General features: G+C 54.4%; 3 protein-coding genes across 6 annotated transcripts in view; 1 reads left to right on the top strand and 2 right to left on the bottom strand.

Annotated features, from left to right (window-relative positions):
• Window positions 1-4,105, bottom strand: part of HAPLN2 (hyaluronan and proteoglycan link protein 2) — a 5,046-nt gene extending 941 nt beyond the window's left edge. Inside the window, exons 1-6 of the mRNA XM_019662586.1 lie at window positions 3,973-4,105; window positions 3,391-3,449; window positions 1,348-1,459; window positions 784-1,137; window positions 465-581; window positions 157-343 (exon numbers count right to left, since the gene is read on the bottom strand). Of these exons, the coding sequence (XP_019518131.1) occupies window positions 157-343; window positions 465-581; window positions 784-1,137; window positions 1,348-1,435 (746 nt within the window). The 5' untranslated portion in view covers window positions 1,436-1,459; window positions 3,391-3,449; window positions 3,973-4,105. The remainder of the gene's footprint in view (window positions 1-156; window positions 344-464; window positions 582-783; window positions 1,138-1,347; window positions 1,460-3,390; window positions 3,450-3,972) is intronic.
• Window positions 186-15,502, top strand: GPATCH4 (G-patch domain containing 4). Of its 4 annotated transcripts, none has more exons than XM_019662583.1 (10): window positions 186-270; window positions 8,959-9,192; window positions 9,967-9,980; window positions 11,329-11,458; window positions 11,917-11,990; window positions 12,089-12,181; window positions 12,263-12,349; window positions 13,724-13,815; window positions 14,054-14,104; window positions 14,324-15,502. In XM_019662583.1, the coding sequence occupies exons 4-10, from the start codon at window positions 11,380-11,382 to the stop codon at window positions 15,132-15,134; spliced, it is 1,287 nt and encodes a 428-aa protein (XP_019518128.1). In that variant the 5' UTR covers window positions 186-270; window positions 8,959-9,192; window positions 9,967-9,980; window positions 11,329-11,379; the 3' UTR covers window positions 15,135-15,502. The 4 variants fall into 4 exon arrangements, with proteins under 4 accessions (XP_019518128.1, XP_019518126.1, XP_019518127.1 ...); XM_019662581.1 differs by having other exon boundaries at window positions 9,967-10,040; XM_019662582.1 differs by lacking the exon at window positions 9,967-9,980.
• Window positions 15,503-15,850: 348 nt separating this feature from the next.
• On the bottom strand, window positions 15,851-18,114 carry NAXE (NAD(P)HX epimerase). The gene is made up of 6 exons (XM_019662585.1): window positions 17,870-18,114; window positions 17,633-17,741; window positions 17,398-17,508; window positions 17,213-17,326; window positions 16,429-16,576; window positions 15,851-16,107 (listed from the first exon to the last, which is right to left on the bottom strand). Exons 1-6 carry the CDS (start codon window positions 18,049-18,051, stop codon window positions 15,905-15,907), a joined length of 867 nt encoding a protein of 288 aa, XP_019518130.1. The 5' UTR covers window positions 18,052-18,114; the 3' UTR covers window positions 15,851-15,904.
• Between the last annotated feature and the right edge of the window lie 1,268 nt (window positions 18,115-19,382).

The following is a 19,382-nucleotide window of genomic DNA, read 5'->3' as shown; positions in this document are numbered from 1 at the left end:
CGTTCTGCAGACCTCGCCCCGTTCTGCAGACCCCGCCCCGTTCTGCAGACCCCGCCCCAAATCCTGGTCTCCGCCTCTCTCGCCCCGCCCCGCCTCCTTCGCAGCCCGTCAGGCCCCGCCCCTCGGCTCCGGGGCGCTCGCCCCGCCTCTCGTTCCTCACCTGCCAGCGCAGAGGTGAAGCAGAAGGCGTCGTAGCGGTCGCGCTTCCGGTCGCGGGGACCGTAGCTACGGATACCAGGCCGACCGTGACCGCCGCACGGAGCGCGCGCGGTGAGTACAGGGTAGCGCACGGAGCCCTCGAGCAGCCAGCCGGCGTTACACCAGTCCAGTCCATCGGTCCACGCTGGCGGGGCATGGGGGGTTAGAGGCGGCCACAGGCAGGAGCCGGACCCGGAGGTCGCCTCCGCTGGGTTCCCTGTGACAGCCTGGAGGGGATCTGGCGGTGCCCGGGCTCGGCCGCTCACCCTGGTACAGCTGGGCGTAGGTGGCCAGGCGTCCGTCCTGCTCCTCGCACGCCTGCTTCGCCTCGTAGTAATTGAACTGGTACCGGCCGCGGCTGGGCTGGTACGGAAACACCACACCTGGGAGGGGGGGATGGCGGACAGCCTGGGGACGGCGGGCAGACGAGGGATGGGAAGGAAAGGCGGCGCAGTCTAGCAGAAAGGGCTGGAGGGGGACCCCAGGGAGATGCTGGGGAAAGAGCCCTGGGAGACCCGAACACCCCCCCGCGTGCTCCCCCTCCCCCCGCAAGAGAGGAACGGGGTGGGAACCGAAGAGCCTCACCCTCGAGGCGCAGGGTCAGCGCCACGCTCTCGTCCTCCAAGCCGTTGATAAGCTCACAGCGGTACCGGCCCTCGTCCTCCAGGTGCACGCCCGCAATGACTAGGGAGGCGTCTAACCGGTGCCCCTTCCGCATCCTGGCTCGCCCCCCCAGAGCCCCGTAGCCCCGGGCGTGCAGTCCGTTGGTGATGAGGATCAGCGTTTCCCGGAGCTCCCCTGGCTCCACTTTGCTCCAGCGCACCTTGTAGCTGGGAGGCGGGGTGCCCAGGACGCAGGGCAGCGTGGCCGTGGCCCCACGACGAGAGTGAATGACCTCGTGGATGGGGGGCAGGAGGTAGTGGGGGCCCCGGTGGGGTGCTGAGCAGAGGGGACCACAGTGGCAGGAACCCCCTGACCCCGACGTCCCCAAGTGCCCATCCAGACCCTGCTCCCCAGGCTCCCCCATCCTCTTCTCCGTTTTGACTCTCGATCTCTGGGTACCTTCAACAGCTGCCCTTTCCAACTTTCCCCACACCTTGAGCCTCTCCCCTACTGTTATCTAGATTCTGGGCGGAGCCAAGGTCTTACCTGGGTCCCCCAGAGCTTTGTGGAAGATGGTGAAGGCCCAAGGAAGAAGGAAGTGGCAGAGTGTGGGGAGACTGAGCCAGCCTGGCATGATGGGGAGTCAGCTCAGCTCGGTCTGCGGGGCACAAAGCGTGGCCATTCTTTAGGACTAAGGGGATGGGGGACAGGGCGGGGCTGGGGCAGGTTGGAGATGAAATCCCATCAGGGACTCCTCAGAGGGGACTGTCCAGCTGGAAGCCATGGGGACAGACAAAGGGGCTTATATTGATGGCAAAAGGAAGGTAATGGGGGAGAGGGTCAGTAGCAACCCCCCCGCCCTTGCCCATCCCTCGTCCTCTCTCCTATCCCTTCAGTCAGCAAGTCCTGATTGAGCACCTCCTGTCCCTATCCCCATCTCATCACAGGTGCCACTCCCCAAGCCTTGCCATCTGGATTGCTAGCTCCAGCCTCTACCCTCCCAACACCCATTCCCCTCTGAAGTCAGAGTAAATAAGATCTGGTCACGCTCCTGCTTAAAACAGTGGCTGCCGTTGCGCCTGGTGGCTAAGCCCAGTCTCCTAACCACTTCTTCCAGGGTTCTCTGGGATCCAGCCTCTCCCTGCACCTCACCACCTGTGTCCTCTGCCCTGCGCTCCAGACATGTTGGACTTTTGGCTCGTACGCAGCCCAAGTTCACTCTCAGCTCCTTCTCACAGGCACCAGTCTGGGTCTTACCTCCTCTGGGAAACCTTCCCCCTTCACATGGGTGCACTGTGGTCTGGTTCCCCTATCTCACTGGACTGGGGCCTCTTTTTCCTTAGAAGTACTTTTATTAGCAAATTACCAGTGTGAATTTGAAAAAGTACATATGCGTTTGTAGACTATAACAGTAAGTTTTCCAGTAATTATAAAGTTATAAAAAAGGATTTCAAACACAATTGTCTATTTCAGTAGTTGATTTTTCCCTTTCTTGTATCACTTCTTCGTCACCTTGACCATTTTTTTTAAACCGAGGACCCCTTAACCTAGTTTCATTTATTTTTTTTAATTTATTTTTTTTATTGTTAGTTTCAGGTGTACAGAACAATGCAATAGTTACCCTTTTCACCCTCACAAAGTAACAGCCCCCCTCCCCCCTCATTCATTTTTAAAATCTGGTTCCTCCACTTCCTAGCTGCGTGACTTTGAACAAGTTACTTAACCTCTCTCTGCCTCAACGTCCTCAGCAGCCACATGTGGATTATAATCCCACCTCCCTCACTGAGTAAGTGAGGATTTGATGAAAATAATACATGTAAACGACTTAAAATAGTGCCTGATGCATAGTAAGTGCTATGTATGTGTTAGCTCATTTGTGCAGCTCCCAGCGTAGTTTCTGGCATACAGTTGGCGCTAAATTCATGTGTGTGTGTGTTAGTGAATGAGCTCACATTCAGAAGTTCTGGGGAGCCCAGCTGGGACATGGGGAGAGGGAAGAACCATCAAAGAGGAGAAAGCTAGGGAGCTGAGCTCCACCTTCTTGCAAACGAAGGCCAAAGATGACCTTGCAGCAGGAGAAGTGGGGGTTAGGCACAGAAAGGACTTCCCAGTGGTTAAAAAGGAAAGTATCTGAGACCAGGGACATGAGCGAGAGAACCGCTTCTCCTGTACCGGAGAACCTAGGAAACAGAGTGACACGGTCCCTGAGATTGATGAAGGGACTGATGGTAATGAACGCTAGCACTGACCAGTTTAATGTTAACAGTGCCTGAAATGGCCCTAAGCACTTGACACGTGTACTTTTATAGTCATTCCCCTCAGTAAGCCTACGCGGTAGAGATGATTATGAATTCCATTTTATGTGCTCAAACAAAGGTGCACATGTTTTAGAAAACCTCAGTAAAGTTAAACCGCTTGTAAGAGGAGGGTTTTGCTGGCGTCTGAATCCGGATTGGACAGTGAGGGGTAAGCCCCTAACCACTGATCTCTATTTCCGTATTTCGAGGCAGGTGCACACACACCTGCATACCCCTGAGGAGACCTGCATACCCCTGAGGAGAATGAGAGGCCAACAGCTCCAGTGCCTACCTGTTAGAAGCTGCTGTCTTCACAGAGGTGGAGGGAGCGGTGATTGGCAGCTTTCTGTCCTGCTGGAGGAACAGAGTTTCCGTGAGGGAGTTGCCTAGGCCCTGGGAGGTCCAGGGACCTTAGAACCCAGCACTTGGGCATCTGGTCAGTGCGGCCGCTCCTTTTGCACCTTTGAGGAAAGGCTTGTGCTCTGAGCTTCAGAAGAAGCCAAGGTACCAAGAACTCCGCCAGCTGTCAGTCCTCTAAGCTAGGCTGAGTGACCGGTGTCCAGCCCTGTGACCAGGCGCTATGTCTATGGGGCTTGGCATGAGGGCTGGGGACCCACGGAGGCTCAGGGAGTAAAGGAGTCAACCCGGAAAGGTCACCTACAAGAGCATGGAGATCGGGGTGCAGCTTATAGATGTTCACGGACCAGGGAAGGGTGGATTGGTTGGTGGGTATGAGGATGTTAGGCCGAAAGGCATGGGGATGGACTACAGGTGAGGCTCAAAGATCCATAGCTGCCCAGCAGCCTCCATGTTTCCATACGGGCCTCATCTAAGGAGCACCCCTCCCCTCCTCCTGCCCCAGGGAAGTGCTCACCTCTGCCCCCTGGTGTCTGGTGCATCGCCTATGGGAAGAGGCTCTCCAGGTGGGTACCAGACTTGCAGGACCTCCAGCTGCTTCAGGAAACCTGACCCCTTCTGTCCAGTCCCCCGGTCTGTCCATCTGTTTGTCCTTTCCTTCTCTGTCCCCACCCCATCGGAAGCACAATTTCCCATTGTCTCTGTCTTCCCCCCTATTGTTGAATAACAGGGGCCCTTTCTTTATCCTGTGGGTAATGACAACGAAATGTCAACAGCTGGGGATGTGGGATGCAGGACCGGCTGGCACACACCACCGGAAAAAAGGCCTGGTGGGGTGGGCTTAGAACAGGAACTGACATCCCCAAGGAGAACAGAATGGGGTGAGAAGGTTGAAACGGGGTCCCCCTCAATACTCCAAGCTTCAAGGCTCTAAAGAGATTTTGGGTGAGGCCAGGGGGAGGGCAGACTCCACAGAGGGTGGAGTGAGTGGTTGGAATTGCAAAGAGGAGATAGAAATTAGGGAGGACAACCTTTCTGTCCCTGGGAAGGGACACGGGGATTTCTGAGGACGGAGGGACCTTGGAAAGGTCTCCAAGAGAGAGGTCATCTTACTTGTCCCCTCGTTCTCCAACTCCTCCGTCAGCTTGGATGGATAATTTTAAAGCTCTCAAGAAAAGGGAACGCCTTCCTTCCTTCATGTCCCTGGGTAGGAAGTCACTTCTCTAATGACCTTCTTGTTAGGAACTTCTTTCTGAAGTCTAAGCTCCTGTTGGAGTTTAAGCTCATTTTTGAAATCTTGAGGTGTAATTTACAGGCAACAAAGAGCACACGCCATGTAACTACCCCCCATCAAGATATAGAAACTTTCCAACACCCGGAATAAGCACATTCGTTTTTGTTTGCTCTCAATGCAGAGGGAGGACTCCTTCCATAAACAGCCATCTCAAAACTCTCTGAGCTTCCAGGAGCCTCTCCGCCTTTTCTCTCCACCGAGCAACCCCACACCGGTAGTTTCGTGTTTTTAGAACCACACACTTTCAGAACCGGAGGGGTTCAGGGTGCCTCCTCAGTTACCAGACCAAGAGGAGATAGATGGGAGGGGAAGGGACCCACCGGGGACCACGCAGCTCTGATGTGAAATCTAGAACTGGCTGCTTTTTCCGAAGACCCCTTTTCCGCTCCTCGACTCCACGCCAGAAGAGTGGCAGGGTTTTCACTGGGGCCAGACAAAGCAGGTGCCCACCTGACGGTACCCCTTAGGGCATTGGGCAACTATCTCTTCCCTTGTCTGCCCCATCCCTGTTCCGAAGCCCTTCCCTCCTCCTCCCAGAGGGGACAAACAGAGAAAACAAATACCCGCCTGTCTCCTGGGCCAGGACACTCTGATCCAGGGCATCTGATTGGCCTCTGCCCAGCTCAAACAGCCTCCCGCGAGTGTGTGTGTTTGTGTGTGTGTGTGTGTGTGTGTCTGTGTGTGTGTAATAAAGGCTCCACAGCCGGCACTGCCACCATTCCCAGACTCACGCAGCACCCACCAGCACCCACCACTCCTTTCTCCCCAGATTACTCCTAAATTGTGGTTTGGAAGTCTCTGGTATGTAAATCCAGAAAAGTCTGAGTTAGGAAGGAAGGAAAGCCTAGAACCATTTGATAGATGCAAAAATAACCCCTGAGGATGGAAGAGAAAGGAAAAGACCAGGACTGAACATGCAGTGAATAGCCAAGCTGTGTTTAATTTGCTCAAGATCACTATCATTCTCAGTTTTCCCCAAGATACTTTGAAATAGGAAGGGGGTACGCTAGCTCAGGCCTGAGTTGGCACCTTCTCACTGAACTAGCATCTTCTGAAGAGAGGCCTCTGCCACTCCTGTTGACGAGGGTGAGGTGGGTTCGCCTAGAACAAGCATGGAGTCCTGCCACCTCCTTTTCCTACCACCACAGGCTCAGCTTACGCCCTCCGGGTGCATTTGGCTGATCAATTTTCTGGGCCGCTGGTGATGGCAGCCATGATTCCAGTCTTCTGCTGGGACTGTCGCATGAAGGACTGGAAGAGTTGGCACAGCGGCACTTTCGGGGGTGGAGGGAGAGCAGGGAGGGACTAGGTGTGCAGTCTGGAGGTCTTGCAGGCAGTTCCAGCTCCTCCTCTGCTGGCTCTTGCCTTTGTCCTCCCCCCTGGGAGGCCCAGGTCACCCTCATCCTTCGGGCTCAGGTGTTGTGGGGCTAGGTCCTGGCCGCACTGCAGGGCCACGTGGGAGATGGGCCCTGGGGAGTCAGCCTTGAGGAAAGACATGCTTTCAACTCAGGAGGCCCCACTGCACCCTATGTCCTGTGCATAGAGCTGAGGGTGCAAGGAAGGCGGACATGGGATGCTGCCAACCTGAGGCGTGGGCATGAGGCCACATGGGTTGTGGGAGGAACGCTGGACCATGGTCAGGAATCCCGTGCCCGCCAGACGCTAACCTCATACGAGACTCCACACCAGCCTCCGGGAGCTTCAGGCTCTCTGGTTATTAAGTGGGCACCACTTCTGCCCAACGGGACTGGCCGGTATGGGGGAGAGGGAACGGCATTCTGCCAAGTGAAAAGCACACGATGGATTGCTCTATGGTTGGTTCAAATTGAAACAAGGCTAGAGTGGGGGAGAACAGGTGGCAAAAAGATGAAAGCCACTGGACCCACTCATCCTCGCATTAGCCAAGTCTCTCAGAACAGTGAGGGCATTCCAGAAAGTCTGAGGCAGCCATAGAGGAGAAGAGGGAAGAAGGAAGTAAGGGGGGAAGGAGGAAGAGAGGAAGGGGAGGCGGAAAGTGGTAGAGGGCCAAAGAGACCTGTCCCTCTTCCTCTCCATATTTCCATCTCTAGGGAGGGCAGGAGGGTGTCACCGCCATGTTTCACATGCTCTGTGCAGCCCTGGCAGGAGACTGGGCTTCACCTGGAGGCTGCTCTGCCCAGCCCAGCAGTCCTGGACAGAGCTCGGTCCCTGTTCATCATTCGGGCCCCATGTCAGGCTGCATCATGCGCCTAAGGCGCCCTGCGGAGTGCCGGGCTCCGCTCCCAGCTCTGTGCTGTGCACCGTTGGGGCATCACCACGTGTCTGGGGCGGAGGACGTTCCGTGATGAAAACGCAGCAGAAACCTTGCAGCTCTAGGACGTCTTTCAAATTCTTGCTGCTTATGTGATTAGCTAAGCTCTAGTTTGGAGGGGGGGGGAGCCCTCAAAAATGCCCTCAAAGCATTTTTCTTCCTGTCTGTGGCAGCAGCGCCAAGAGAAAGCCATGAGGCTGTGATTCCTTGCTGTTTTTAGTTCAAGAGTGGCCCTCTTTCCCACCTCCACTCCCACTAGTAGAGGTGCCTTTTAGACTGCCGCTCTCAGGAAAATTTCCACAGCATTTTAAGTAATGTATCTGGAATACGCCTATCTCATTTTAAAAAATAAAAAAAAGCAACCCAAATGGATGTGTCTGCTACCTAGAAATCGCAGCAAGCAGTACAAAGGAAAGGGGCCCCTGTATGTCCTGCTGCACCCCCGTCATCCACTCTCCCCCAGCACAGCCAGCATTTACACACACTGGGGTGTGCAAGCCCCTTCAAAGAAGAAAGCAATGAGAACTAGATGGGGCAGTGGTACAGGGCTCTGGAGAGAAGGATGGTCCCAAGGGGCAGGTGGCAATGGTGCTTCAAAGAGAAATAAATGTTTGTCAAGCAGAACCCATACTAGATTGCATCAAAGAGCAGCAGCTCGTGGCTGAGGTCACAGTCTTCTCATTCCATTGCCTTTTTCTGTGCCGTCTGGCCCTCAGGTTACTTACCTACACATGGGGACAATTACATACAACATGGGGTTATGGTGAGAAGCAAATATAATATTTGTGAAAGTGATATGTTAAACTGTAAACCACTGTTTAAAACGAAACTATTTTTAAATAGTAAAGCACTACGCAAAGGATTGTAATATTTTTATTATCATGAACTCAAACGGTTAAGGAAATAGGAAAATCAGAAACTGCCTAGGCCGAGAATTAGGAAATAATATCAATAAGAGAAAAACTCTGTGAGACACAGGTGTGCCTTTTTTTCCTCAATAGAAAGAAAAATAAATAACATTCTATTAGGTAAACATTGACAGTATTTGTTGTACAGACTTTTAGAAACCCCACGCTGTAGCTGCAGCCACACTATTCTCTTCCCTCAGACTCAGGTTTCGCGAACAGAAAAAAATAACTGAGAAGTGGAAGAAGAGAAATATCATGTGAGTTCATGATAGTGTGATTTTTATAACACTGTGCATGGATTTAACAGCACAGAAAAATAGTCCCAATACCTTAGTTTTTAGGATTTAATTCTGCTCCAGAAACTTGGAAAGGAATTCAAGGTTTGCTAATCTCAGGGTCACCCTCCCACCCTCCTGCGTTTGTTCTCTTCTCTATGCCAAGGAACTCTGATTTGTATCCACTTGCTGTTTTAAAATTATTTGTTCCTGATGAAATGTGTTAATTGTAGAAAAATCGAAAATCAGAGAAAAGATATAACGAAGGGGAAACACTCGTAATCCCTTTACCTAGAAATGACTGCTTATGAGTTAGTGTTCTTCCCTTGTTATTTTAGGTGTGCGAGGGATTTTTTTCTTTTGAGACATAATTCACATACCATAAAATTCACCCTTTTAAAGTGTATAATTCAGTCGGTCTTGGTACGTTCACAAGCTTAACCATCCCCACTATCTAATTCCAGAGTATGTCATCAACCCCAAAAGAAACCCTGAACCCATGAGCAGTCAGGCTCCATTTACCTCTCCCCGATTGACCTGGGTCTATGGATTTGCCTATCCTGGACATTGCATGTAAAGAGTACCATACAGTATGTGGCCTTTGTGTCGGGTTTCTTTCACTTAACACGTGTTCAACGTTTATTAGGATGTTGTAACATGCAGCTCAGGGTGGGACCCAAAGCTGTTTGGGGATCCGGAGAGGGATGGACAAGGCTGAAGTGTCCTGTTCACTCAGGGCCCGCAGGGACGCAGTAAGCGGAACACCTCCCCAGGGCTGTTTCTATAGCAACCAAACAGGCAAGTGGGCGCACCCCGACGCAGTTTCTCCTGGGAGGACCGGAACTTTGGTTCCTGCGCACGTCTCTATGGTCTCGACAGCCTAGAAGGACCCAACCGGCACTTCCGGGAAGATGGCGGCCCACGTGGCTGCTCTGACTCGCTTTTACGCGGAAAGGACCCTGCTGTGAAGGTAAGGGGCTCCTGTCTCTTTTGAGTGGTGGCAGTCGGAGCGCAGGTTCAAAAGAGTAGTTTAATCCAAGTAAAATTGTGTCAGGAGGGCTGGAATTTAGACCTCAAGAAGAAGGAGGCCTAGGGAAAGGGTAGCTGGCTCTTAGAAGCGCTGTGGGAAGTGCGCCTCTGGGCCGCCTCCTCTCCAGAAAGCTCAGGATTGTATGGAGAGGAGACAGCGCCACAAAGTGTGCTCGCAGCCTGGGGCCTAGCAGCTTGTGTCCACAGGTCCCCGTTGTAAGCCCGTTACAGCCCTTCCCACCTGTCCCGTTTCGTTCAACAGATAATGACTGAACGCACTCGCGACTCCTGGCGCTGCGCTGAGCGCGCTAGGGTTGGGGGTCGCGCCCGTGCCTGCCTCCCGGGGCGTCTTGTTTCGAATTGCTGCGACGAGGGATAGGCTGTGATAGGACGTTAGCAGAAAGCGCAGAGCTGGCAGGCCTGAGGTCCTGGGCCCACCACTGGCCAGCTGTTTCTTTTGGGCAAATAGCTAAACCTCTCAGTGCCATTTTTTCGTTTGTCGAGTACAGTAATACCGCCTTCTAATAGGGCTTTTGGGAAGATTAAATGAGGTAATCCGTATGAATCAACTAGCAACCGGCTGGCAGTGCGTAAATGCATAAGTGTTATTATTATTATTGAAATCTGGGGGCTGATAGATCCGAGATAACTACTGAGAAGAGTTTTGAAGTGGCCTTAAAGGCCTCAGTGTTTGAATTTTACTTCTCTTTGACAGGATCAAGAAGCAAGGTAGGGCCATCTCTCACTCAGTGGTTTTCCGTTGGGACTCTCAAGGTATCAGGTTTTCAGGTAATCGTCCTTCCCAGTAGAAATGTGAACAGAAATGTGAGTCATTCTGAATTTGCTGTTCTTCATACCTAACCAGGCTGGTCATCGTTCTGAAGCCTAATATGTACCGTTTGGGAGGAGTGACAACGATGTGTCTGATTTTTGTAGAGCGTACTTACTAGACCAGAGTAAACTCACGTGAAAGTTTCACCCTTCAGGGCTGTCACTTTGGGAGGCTACAGGATTGTTCCAGTGGTGCCACTAATCAGCTTTAAAGCCATCTGCAGTGCCTGTAATAAATTATCTTAATACAAGATGGCTTTAGTGAGTCAAGTCAGCAGTGATAGTTTTAGTTTTGAATGTCTTGTGTGATGTGCTATCTTAACCATTTCAGAGGGAAATTTGGTACATCAGTTTGATAATGCCATTTTGGGTTCCAAGAGGAGGGACGCTGGAGTGACTATAGAAATGCAGTTGGTTGGGATGTGATAGAAAGAGGGCCACTTTGGATTCTGGCAGCCTGGGCTCATACTCCAGTTCGATCTCTTACTAGCTGTGTAACCCCAGGCAAGAAACCAGGCTCTGTTTTCCTGGCTTGTAAAGTAAGGATAAGTCCTATCTCACAGGACTGGAGGGTTAAGTGGGACAATATATGTGTAACCCACCCACCCATTAGGTATTACATTTTCAGTAAGGGTGCCCTTCCTAAGCTGGACAGTTTCCAGAGGGGTGCTCAACAAGACTGAGAGACAGCGGCCGTTGGGACAAGGTGTGTGGCCCCCACAGCGAGAGGATGGGAAATGCTAGGGTGTGGGTATGGGATGTGGGCTCTACTAGGCACTGTTACAACTCTGGTTAATAAGCATCTCATCACTTTGTTTTCATGGTGCTGAGCCATGGGAGATGTTCTCATGTGGTGGTGAAGAGTGAGGGCTCTACAGACAAGCTCCCTGGGCCTGAGTTCTGTACACATTAGCTGCGTGACCTTGAGCAAGTCACCTAACCTCTCCTGGCCTTTGTTTCCTCATTTGGAAAACAGGGATAATAATACTTTCCTGAATGTAGAGGTCAGGAAATTTTCTGGGCTGGGAAGAGTAAATGAAATCCATGTAAAGCCTTAGCACAGACTGGCGTGTGGTGCAGAGATCATTAATAGCTTTCGACACGTTGATGTTGACCTCGCGCTCCACAAGGACCAGCCTCCTTCCTGTCTCTGCCTCAAGTTCAGGAGAGAATTCTTATGAGAGCAGTCAGCATGGATTTGGTGGTGATTGGAGCACTTTCTCCTTCCCTCTTAAACGGACAATAGTGACCCCTTCTTCACTGGCGAGGACCTGAGGACAGTGACTTTTTTCTCACCATGAGTGTCACCTCCGAGGTCAAGAGTCGTGGGATGAAGTTTGCTGAGGAGCAGCTGCTCAAGTATGGATGGACTCAAGGTGATCCCCATAGCCCTGCGCACACACGCCTCCAGTTCCCTGCCTCCCCGTCCCGGGGAGACGCATCGTGCTCGATCACCCCTGTGCAGTCCACTTGGTTGGAGGAGAAAAGCTAGTTTAAAGGGAAATTTGCCAAAGAAAATTTCTGGCTTTTCCAGGAAAGGGAAGAGGAGGAAGAAATTTGACAATGGATAGTAAGAAAGAAGTGGTTGGGAGGACTGGGAGAGGGAGGAACAAACAGTGACCTGTCCTGAAAGGATTATGAAGGAAAGATAGCTCAGGCTCAGACACAGGCAGGGGCGGGGCGGTGCTAGAAAGAAGGGAAGTGGGGCCGCTTCTGAGAGGAACAGCCTCTGCCCAGGGCTGGGTGTGTGGGATGGCAGGAGTGGCATGTGCTGGGGGGCCTCGTGAGGGCGCGGGCCAGGCCGAAGCAGCCAAGTCACTCACTGTCTCTGCAGGCAAAGGCCTGGGCCGGAAGGAGAATGGCATCACCCAGGCCCTCAGGGTGACGCTGAAGCAGGACATGCATGGGGTAAGACTGGGCAGGCTGCGGGGCGTGTGGCGGGGGGAGAGGGGACCCTTGCAGATGGGCAGGCAGGTCCTCAGAGTTCATACTTCTTCCTCTGGCAGGTGGGACACGACCCTGCCAAGGAGTTCACCAACCACTGGTGGAGTGAGCTCTTCAACCAGACTGCGGCCAGCTTGGCAGTGGAAACTAGGCAGGTATGAATCTGAGGGACGGGCACCTGGTCCGTGAGGGCCCGGGACATGGCATGTCACCCACTCCCTGACACTTCCCCACAGGATGGAGTGCAGATACAGCGCCTTTCTAAGGAGAGCACCCGTCACACTCAGCCCAAGCCCAACCTGCTGTATCAGAAGTTTGTGAAGGTATCAGACGCTCGGTGTGAGAGGGTCCATGCTTTCTCCCTTCCCTGGTCTCCCTGGGGCCTCAACAATTGTCTTGGATACCCTGCCTGTTCTCAGGATGGCCTAACAGGGATCCTGTGACCAGCCTTGCTATTGCTTAATCAGACTGCCCAGACACTTAGCAAGAATTGAGACCTCCAGGTTGTGTGGTTCCTGCCGTCAGCTGAGGGGGCAGCGACGGGGGTGGGAGGTGGGGCTGGGAGGATGTCCAACCCAAAGGACTTAGAAGCCAGAGAACTGGGATTATCTGACCCATCCTCCTCATTATCTAGATGTGGCCGAAAGGGAGGGCACCGGGGCTTGCTGGAGCCCACAGCTGGCTAGGAGCGGCAGATGGCAAGAGCAGACCCGTAGAAGGGAGCTGACATGTCATGGTCACCTCATCCGTGCTAAGGGCTCTGCGTGGTACCAGCGAATCTCCCATTTCTGGTCACCTCCTGCCTGATCCCAGACTCCTCACCTCGAGTCTCGCTCCCCGCCTGTCATTTTATCCTGCACAGAGCATCCAGTGTCCTAACAGATTTCACCATGTCACTGACTCCTTGACTTATGGTGACACAGTCCAGATTTATCGGACAGGCTCATGTGGCCCTCATGCCTTGTCCCTGCTACTTCTCTCGGGAGCGCTACACTTTAGCCAGATGGAATCTGATTCTTTTCAAGGTCCCGTGTTCTTTCACGGTTAAGTGGACATTCTGCTCCCTTTCTTCCTTTACCTGCTGATTTTTTCTTGTCCTCCAGAGCTCAGCTACTTCTAGAAACTCTGCCAAACCCTGAAGTCTGAGCAGGTGCCCCTCCTCTAGCACAAGCAGCGCTTTATCATAACTGCGTGTTCCGCCATCCTGTCAGCCACCACGTAGATTCCATCGGGGCGGGGCCCATCTCCTTCTTATTCCACTCTGTCCCCCACCCCCGGCCCATAGTAGGCTCTCAGTCTGGTCAAACGTAAGTCTATACATAGCTGTTGGAGGGGGACAGCTGCCATCTTTATTGGCAGTTACTGGCACCATGGCATGACCGCCAGGCAGCACTTGTCGCACCGTGAAGACCTGACGGTCCAGAGTGCTCCTTCCTCCTTGTTCTGCCCACCAGCCAGCTGTGAGCCAGCTGTGAGCCAGGGAGGCCAAGACTGCCCCCCCCACCCGCCCCCAGCAGCCCACTTCCTGCCAAGTTGAACTCTGCAGTCGGGCGCACCTGTGGGTTTGCAAGGAGTGATGGGGGGGGGGCTCGCAGATTGGTGCCTATGGCTGTGAATTCTGGGGGGGCTTCCAGGAGGGAAGAGGAATGGCAGTGGTGTTGAGTGGGTCTTGTCCACCCCATGATCCCTCCTTCTAGAAGGCCACACTGACTTCAGGTGGGGAGAAGCCAGACAAGGACTTGGAAAGCTGCAGTGACGATGACAACCAGGGGCCCCAACCTCCAAAGATGTGAGACTTCATTTTAGCGCTGGGGCAGGTGGGAGGAGACACTTCAGAGCGCGAGAAGGACCAAGTCTAGTGCCTGACTGGCTGCTTTGGGGTGGAACTGTCGCACTAACCCTTGTACCCGGCACCTAGAGAAGCGCCAGGTCCTCACAGGACTCGTGCCGAGGGGATGTCTCAGCGGAGAAGAGGCCGGGCCTCCCGCCAGGCCGTGCTTAACCCCTGGTCTCTCCCCACCCCACAGCCTGACTGATGAGATGCTGTTCCAAGCCTGCGAGGGACGCACAGCACACAAGTGAGTGTGGCTCGCTCCCTGGCCTCCCTCTTCTGCCATTACAAGTCCACCCGCGACAGTGACCCGTGCCACTTGACTTTCTACCCAAGGGAGAGGGTTCCCACTGTCTGCGCTTCTCTGTAGCTGCCTGGAGACAGCCCCGCCCCCTTTCCGTGCAGGCCCGAGGATGAGGCCTGTTTTTTCCGACCCTCCATTTGACGTGGGCCCTGTGTGTTTCAGGGCTGCCCGTCTTGGGATCACAATGAAGGCTAAGCTGGCTCGGTTACAGGCCCAGGAGCAGGCCTTCCTGGCCCAGCTCAAAGGCCAGGCCCCTGGGACCCCTCAACTGCAGTCTGAGAACAAGCCACTCAAAAAAAGGAAAAAGAAAAGGAAGGAGAACGAGAAAGAGGCGACAGCAACTGAAAGGAATGCAGACAAGGACTCACAGCATGCTGACCAGAGCGTCAGGAAAGGCAAGAAGAAAAGACGGCACCAAGAAAAGGTCACAGATGAGAGAGAGGGAACAACTGTAGGGAATGAGGAAGAGGCGAGCAGAGAACAAACTGCCCAGTCCCCCGGGAAAAGGAAGAAAAAGAGGCGGCAGCACCACGAGGCGCTGGGGGTCGCAGACGAAGGAGCTGCGGTGGCTGGAGGCGGCACGGAGACAGAGGCGGCGGGGGGCCGGCTGCACACTGACCTGTGTGGCAGGCGCAGAAGGCAGCGTGAGGACTTGCACACAGGGGGGGATGTCGAGGCGGTTGTAGGTGGAGGGACCCCAGAAGCAGAAAACAGAGCATGCAGTGAGGGCGGGAGCAGAGGTAAGAAAACGAGGCGGCGGCATCCGGAGGCCACGGAGGGTGTCTTGGGTGTAAGGGGCGGAGAGGACAGCAGGCCCAGGGACAGCTCAAGCAGCCGAAGTAAGAAGCAGCGGCAGCCAGCAGAGGGGGAAGGAGTCAGCACCCACCAGAGAGCAAAAAAGAAGAAAGAGAAGAGAGTGGCGGTCAGGTCAGGGCAGGGCTCCATCGATTTCTTTTCAGGAGTAGAAGCCTGAGACCTGAGTTGAGGCAGGCCCCTTGGTGGTGAGGGGTCCCTCCCAAGGAGGAATCCGCTCCGGACACCAGCAGCTCAGGAAAGGGGCAGCGCCATGCCTTAGTTGGCTGGGCATCGTCCCCTCTGCAGCTTCTAACCCAGCGATCTGAACTCCAGTGCCTGTAGGAGCCAGGCAGCCAGGGCTCAAGGAGTGCTGGGGGTGTGGGAGCACCTGAGGGGGCAGCCTGGCTGAAAGAAGCTGCATAGGTAGACTTTGCGTGAAACACCCTGATTTCTCACTGCTGTGCAGGCTAAGGAAAGCTCAGGAATGCAGGTCTGTGGGTGGGACCATTCAGTACCGAATGGTTAAATAAACAGCTTGGGCTCCCAGCCTGTGTGTCCTGACTGACAGTCCTGTCCCAGCCTGGGAAGGTCCTGAATACAAATTAAGTTTCCTCGGAGGGCCCTGAAGAAATTTCTGTGGTCTTGCTGCACTGTTAAGTGGACGCAGAAAGCTTAGAGACCTGCACCCAGCCCACCTTCGTCCCTACTGGGGAGAAGCAGGAGTGTAAAGGGCAAGTGCAGCTCACCTCAGCATCTGAAAGTCAGTCTGCCTTGTCCCAAGTGCCACCACCGCCTCCTTGCTTGTTCCGCCCGGAGATGAGACCCTATCTCCAGGGCTGCCCTCTGGCGCCCATCTCCCATGAACCTCTGACAGGAGAGCTCTCAGGACTCCAGTTCTGGGAGAGGGGGCACCAAGGCTTTATTGGGGAGAACACCCACCGCCTCCCCTCACTGCAGACGGTGCACACATTCAGTGTCAGGGTACGGTGGCAGGTTCAGCTGGTACTTCTTCTCCAGAGCAGGTGGCACGAAACGGCCCCCCAGGTAGTGGTAGCGGCCGGTAAAGTGGGTGGCAGACTTTTTGGGTGCTGTCAGGGAGATGAGCAAGTCTGGCTGGATCCCTCCAGGGTTTCCCTTCTCCACATCCCAGCCTGGAGAGAGGGTTGGATTCAGGAAGAGTGGACGAAGCCAGACGTCTTGTCCTCTTCCAGACCTCGCCCTAGCCTAGTCCTAAGGGAATGTGAGCCCCCGTGTCCCACCTGAGAACTCGCATCCTTGGCGCTCCCTAGGCTTTGGAGCCGTTTGGAAAGGGCAGTTCTGAGCTCTGCTCCCTGGCCCTGCTGTGGGGTCCATAAAGCCGTGTTCTGCGCCACCTCTAGACGCGACTGAGCCTTGGTCAAGCGTCAGGACTCCTAGCTACCCACGTCAAGGGGGCAGGGCCCCAGTTCCCCCAACCCACTTGGACCCAGCACCTGAGGGGATGTCGATGCTGGCAATGGGCACAGTGAGTCCGCTCAGGACGCTCAGGATGCTGCGGAACGGCTCCCGAACGTCACCCTTGAAGCTGAAGCCAAAGATGGCGTCCACCACCAGCTCGTACAGCTCATCAATCAGCACGGGCTTGGTGGGCAGGAGAAGGAAAGGACGTCAGCCCGCAGCTGGACAGGGCTGTCCCCTGCACCCAGACCGTTCACAGAAGCACACACAGCATTTTCTCATTCAAATGGCATTCTGAGGCCATGAGTCAGAGCTGAGTCCAGACACCGAGCTCTGCCTGCCTGTCACTGGGGAGGCCACCCTGTGGGAGAGCCTGAGACGGGGTCAGGAGCGTCAGGGTCTGGTCTGTGACTTTGGACAAACCATTTCCCTTTGCTGCACCTCGGTCTCTTCATCTGTAAAATGGGTTAATTAAAAACACAAAACACCCACGTTCTCAAGTTCCCCACCCCTAAGTCCGTGCACCTGCAGAAAGGTTTAGTTAGGCCTTCAGTTCAGCTCCTCAGAGGGGCGGATAACGTGTTTACTGCCTGCGTGGGGAGGAGGGACCGGAACTTAAGAGACGGTGGTGGTGGGAACTCAGAAGACCCCCGTGGAGGAGGCGGCTCTAACACAGCTAGGCACCTCTGAGCCGGGCACTGTCCCTCCCCTCCTCGTCTGTCCTCTAGAGGAAGAGGCGCAGAGGAGCTCAGCTGGGAACCTGGAGAAGAGCAGCGCGCACTGGTTACCGTGGGAGGGCGCGGAACTGCGGCCACCTACCTCTGTGGGCATTTCACCAAGGAAAGGGATGTCCATTTTCTGACACTGGGTCACCAGGGCAGTGAAGAGTGGCTTGTTAGGCCTTTTGGGGTAATAGATGGTTGGCTGGTAGCCCTACGAGGGAAGGGAAGGAGGGGTCATTCAAGCCCAGACCCTGGAGACCGGCCCGTCCCCCACATACTCACAAAGAGCTTGAGATGTCGGGCACAGACCAGGCCATCTCCTCCGTTGTTCCCGGGGCCGCAGATGACCAGGACGGTAGGGGGGCTCCTGGACATGGACGTGGGGGGATATGCCTGAAGGCAGAGTCAGACGGGGTTCAGAGGGGCTTGGGGCGGTGGCAGCCCAGGCTGGTGCAGCTGCTCCTCCCACCGCATTGTGCCCGGGCCCGGGGGCCGGGTCGAGAGTTGAGCCACTGACCTTGGCTATGGCTGTGGCACAGCTGAGCCCGGCCAGCTCCATCAGTTGGTCCACGCTGAACTGGTACTCGTTAAACAGCTCCTCGTCCACGGCCTGGGCCTCCTCCTGGCTGAGCAAGCCCATCGCCTGAGCCCCGCCGCTCCGAGCGGGGCCGCGTGGGCGGCGTAGTGCTCCCGGTCCCGCGCGGCAGGGAGAGCCGTCCTCCCACGTCCTGCGCCCGCCCGGAGCCCCGCCTACCTCAGGTACTTCACCGCCGTGCTCGCCATGACCTCTGGGTCCCCGCGGCCACCTGACATCAGCCGCCGGGGCCCCCACCAGGTGGGGCCTGCACGACAGGCGTCAGCCTGGGCTCTGAGGCGCGGCAGGCGCGAGCCCGCCACCAGCAGCCCGAGCCCCAGTAGCGACCGCAGCCGGGACATCCAACTCGCGCGGAACGCGCCCCTAGCCCGCCCGGCCGCCCCGGCGCATGCGCGGCGCTCCGCCCCGCCCCCGAGAGGCGGGCCCGGGGCGCCCCGCCGGAAGCGCCGCTCGGCTCCCGCGCGCTTGCTCCTGCGGGGTTCCGCTTCCGTCGGTGCGTCTTCCGTTACTGCTGCGGCTCCAGGCGCTCCCGAGAGCATTTACCTGCGGGTTTACCTGTCCAGCTGGACCGAAGTGCTTTGCTCCAAACTGCCCTTTGGTGATAATTCTTCATGTTTAGCTTAGCAGTGAGCCCGGGTTCCTGCCCTGCTACTAACTAGCTGGGTGAACTTTGGGCACTCCAGGTTTCAGCTTTCCTGTCTCGAAAATGGGATTAAGAGTACGTTTCATAGGGTGGTGACGCGTGCAAGGCGTCGGCAGGGCCTGGTACATGGGGCTCCTCCATTAATTAAGCTAGTGTTCTTATGCACGCTTGAACTAAGGGTTTCATATAACTTAGGACCCCTCTCCACTACATTAGCTAACCCCTGCCTCTGTTTACCAGGATAGCACACTGTACCCAAATCATACAGAATACTTAACCCTTCATCAAGGTAATAGTTGTGGAAATAGAAAATTATAAACCTTAATAGGTTGAGTATGCCATGGTCAAAAATGTAGTTGAAACCATGGACTCCAGATCACAATAATATTTCAAGAAAAACCTGGAGAGGAAAACTACATTTTTTTATGCCCAAGAGCTTTTAAGAATGCAAACACACTTTTGCGTGATTAAGGGAGACGCTAGTGGACTAACAAACCAGTTACCATTAGGGCACTAAGATAATTATCCAGGTGGAATAAAGGCCCAGTTTTTAAGCTATATTTGTTCTTTTCTGTATCATGAAGTGCTTTCCTGGCTAGTTCATTGCAAAAGGCAAGATCCCTTCCAGCCTTCTGCTGGTCTGATAGTCTTCTTATTAGTTATGAGGTTTATCATCTCCTATGGGGTGTGTGTGCCCTTGGCCTCCAGCATGCTCGTTTTACGTTTGTTGGAAATTGGACTTACCAGATGTGACTGTGGTGGAAAACTTTTTGTTAGACTGTTTAAGGTTGGAAATGGAGTTTACCTATAATCTTATCCAAGACCTTATTAACTTCACCAGTATATAAATAGCTTTACTTTTTTTTTTTAAAGGTTTTTTTTCTATTGGGGGTTGGGGGGATGGGAACAGCACTAGGGAATTGGGGGAAGGGGGACAGACAACTTGCTGTCGTTTTGTTCTTCAGTCTAGTTGTGGAGGACGTTGCTTCACTGGCCCAAGTTGGCACCATCATTGCGCTCTTCCCGGGC

The sequence above is a fragment of the Hipposideros armiger genome, unplaced genomic scaffold (genome assembly GCF_001890085.2).
Source record: "Hipposideros armiger isolate ML-2016 unplaced genomic scaffold, ASM189008v1 scaffold_378, whole genome shotgun sequence".
Lineage (NCBI taxonomy): Eukaryota > Metazoa > Chordata > Mammalia > Chiroptera > Hipposideridae > Hipposideros > Hipposideros armiger.
The sequence above is the reverse complement of the archived record's forward strand: the minus strand, read 5'-3'. Positions and strand labels throughout refer to the sequence as shown.

What these genes read in the sequence shown, in the direction of transcription:
- GPATCH4 (XM_019662582.1), top strand. Translation starts at nt 11,380, where the DNA reads ATGAGTGTCACCTCCGAGGTCAAGAGTCGTGGGATGAAGTTTGCTGAG. An exon ending in CAAGTATGGATGGACTCAAG is followed by an intron (nt 11,459 to 11,916) that starts GTGATCCCCATA and finishes CTGTCTCTGCAG; the next exon opens with GCAAAGGCCTGGGCCGGAAG. An exon ending in TGAAGCAGGACATGCATGGG is followed by an intron (nt 11,991 to 12,088) that starts GTAAGACTGGGC and finishes TTCCTCTGGCAG; the next exon opens with GTGGGACACGACCCTGCCAA.
- NAXE (XM_019662585.1), bottom strand. Translation starts at nt 18,051, where the DNA reads ATGTCCCGGCTGCGGTCGCTACTGGGGCTCGGGCTGCTGGTGGCGGGC. An exon ending in GTGCCACAGCCATAGCCAAG is followed by an intron (nt 17,509 to 17,632) that starts GTCAGTGGCTCA and finishes CTCTGCCTTCAG; the next exon opens with GCATATCCCCCCACGTCCAT. An exon ending in TTGGTGAAATGCCCACAGAG is followed by an intron (nt 16,577 to 17,212) that starts GTAGGTGGCCGC and finishes CTGCCCACCAAG; the next exon opens with CCCGTGCTGATTGATGAGCT.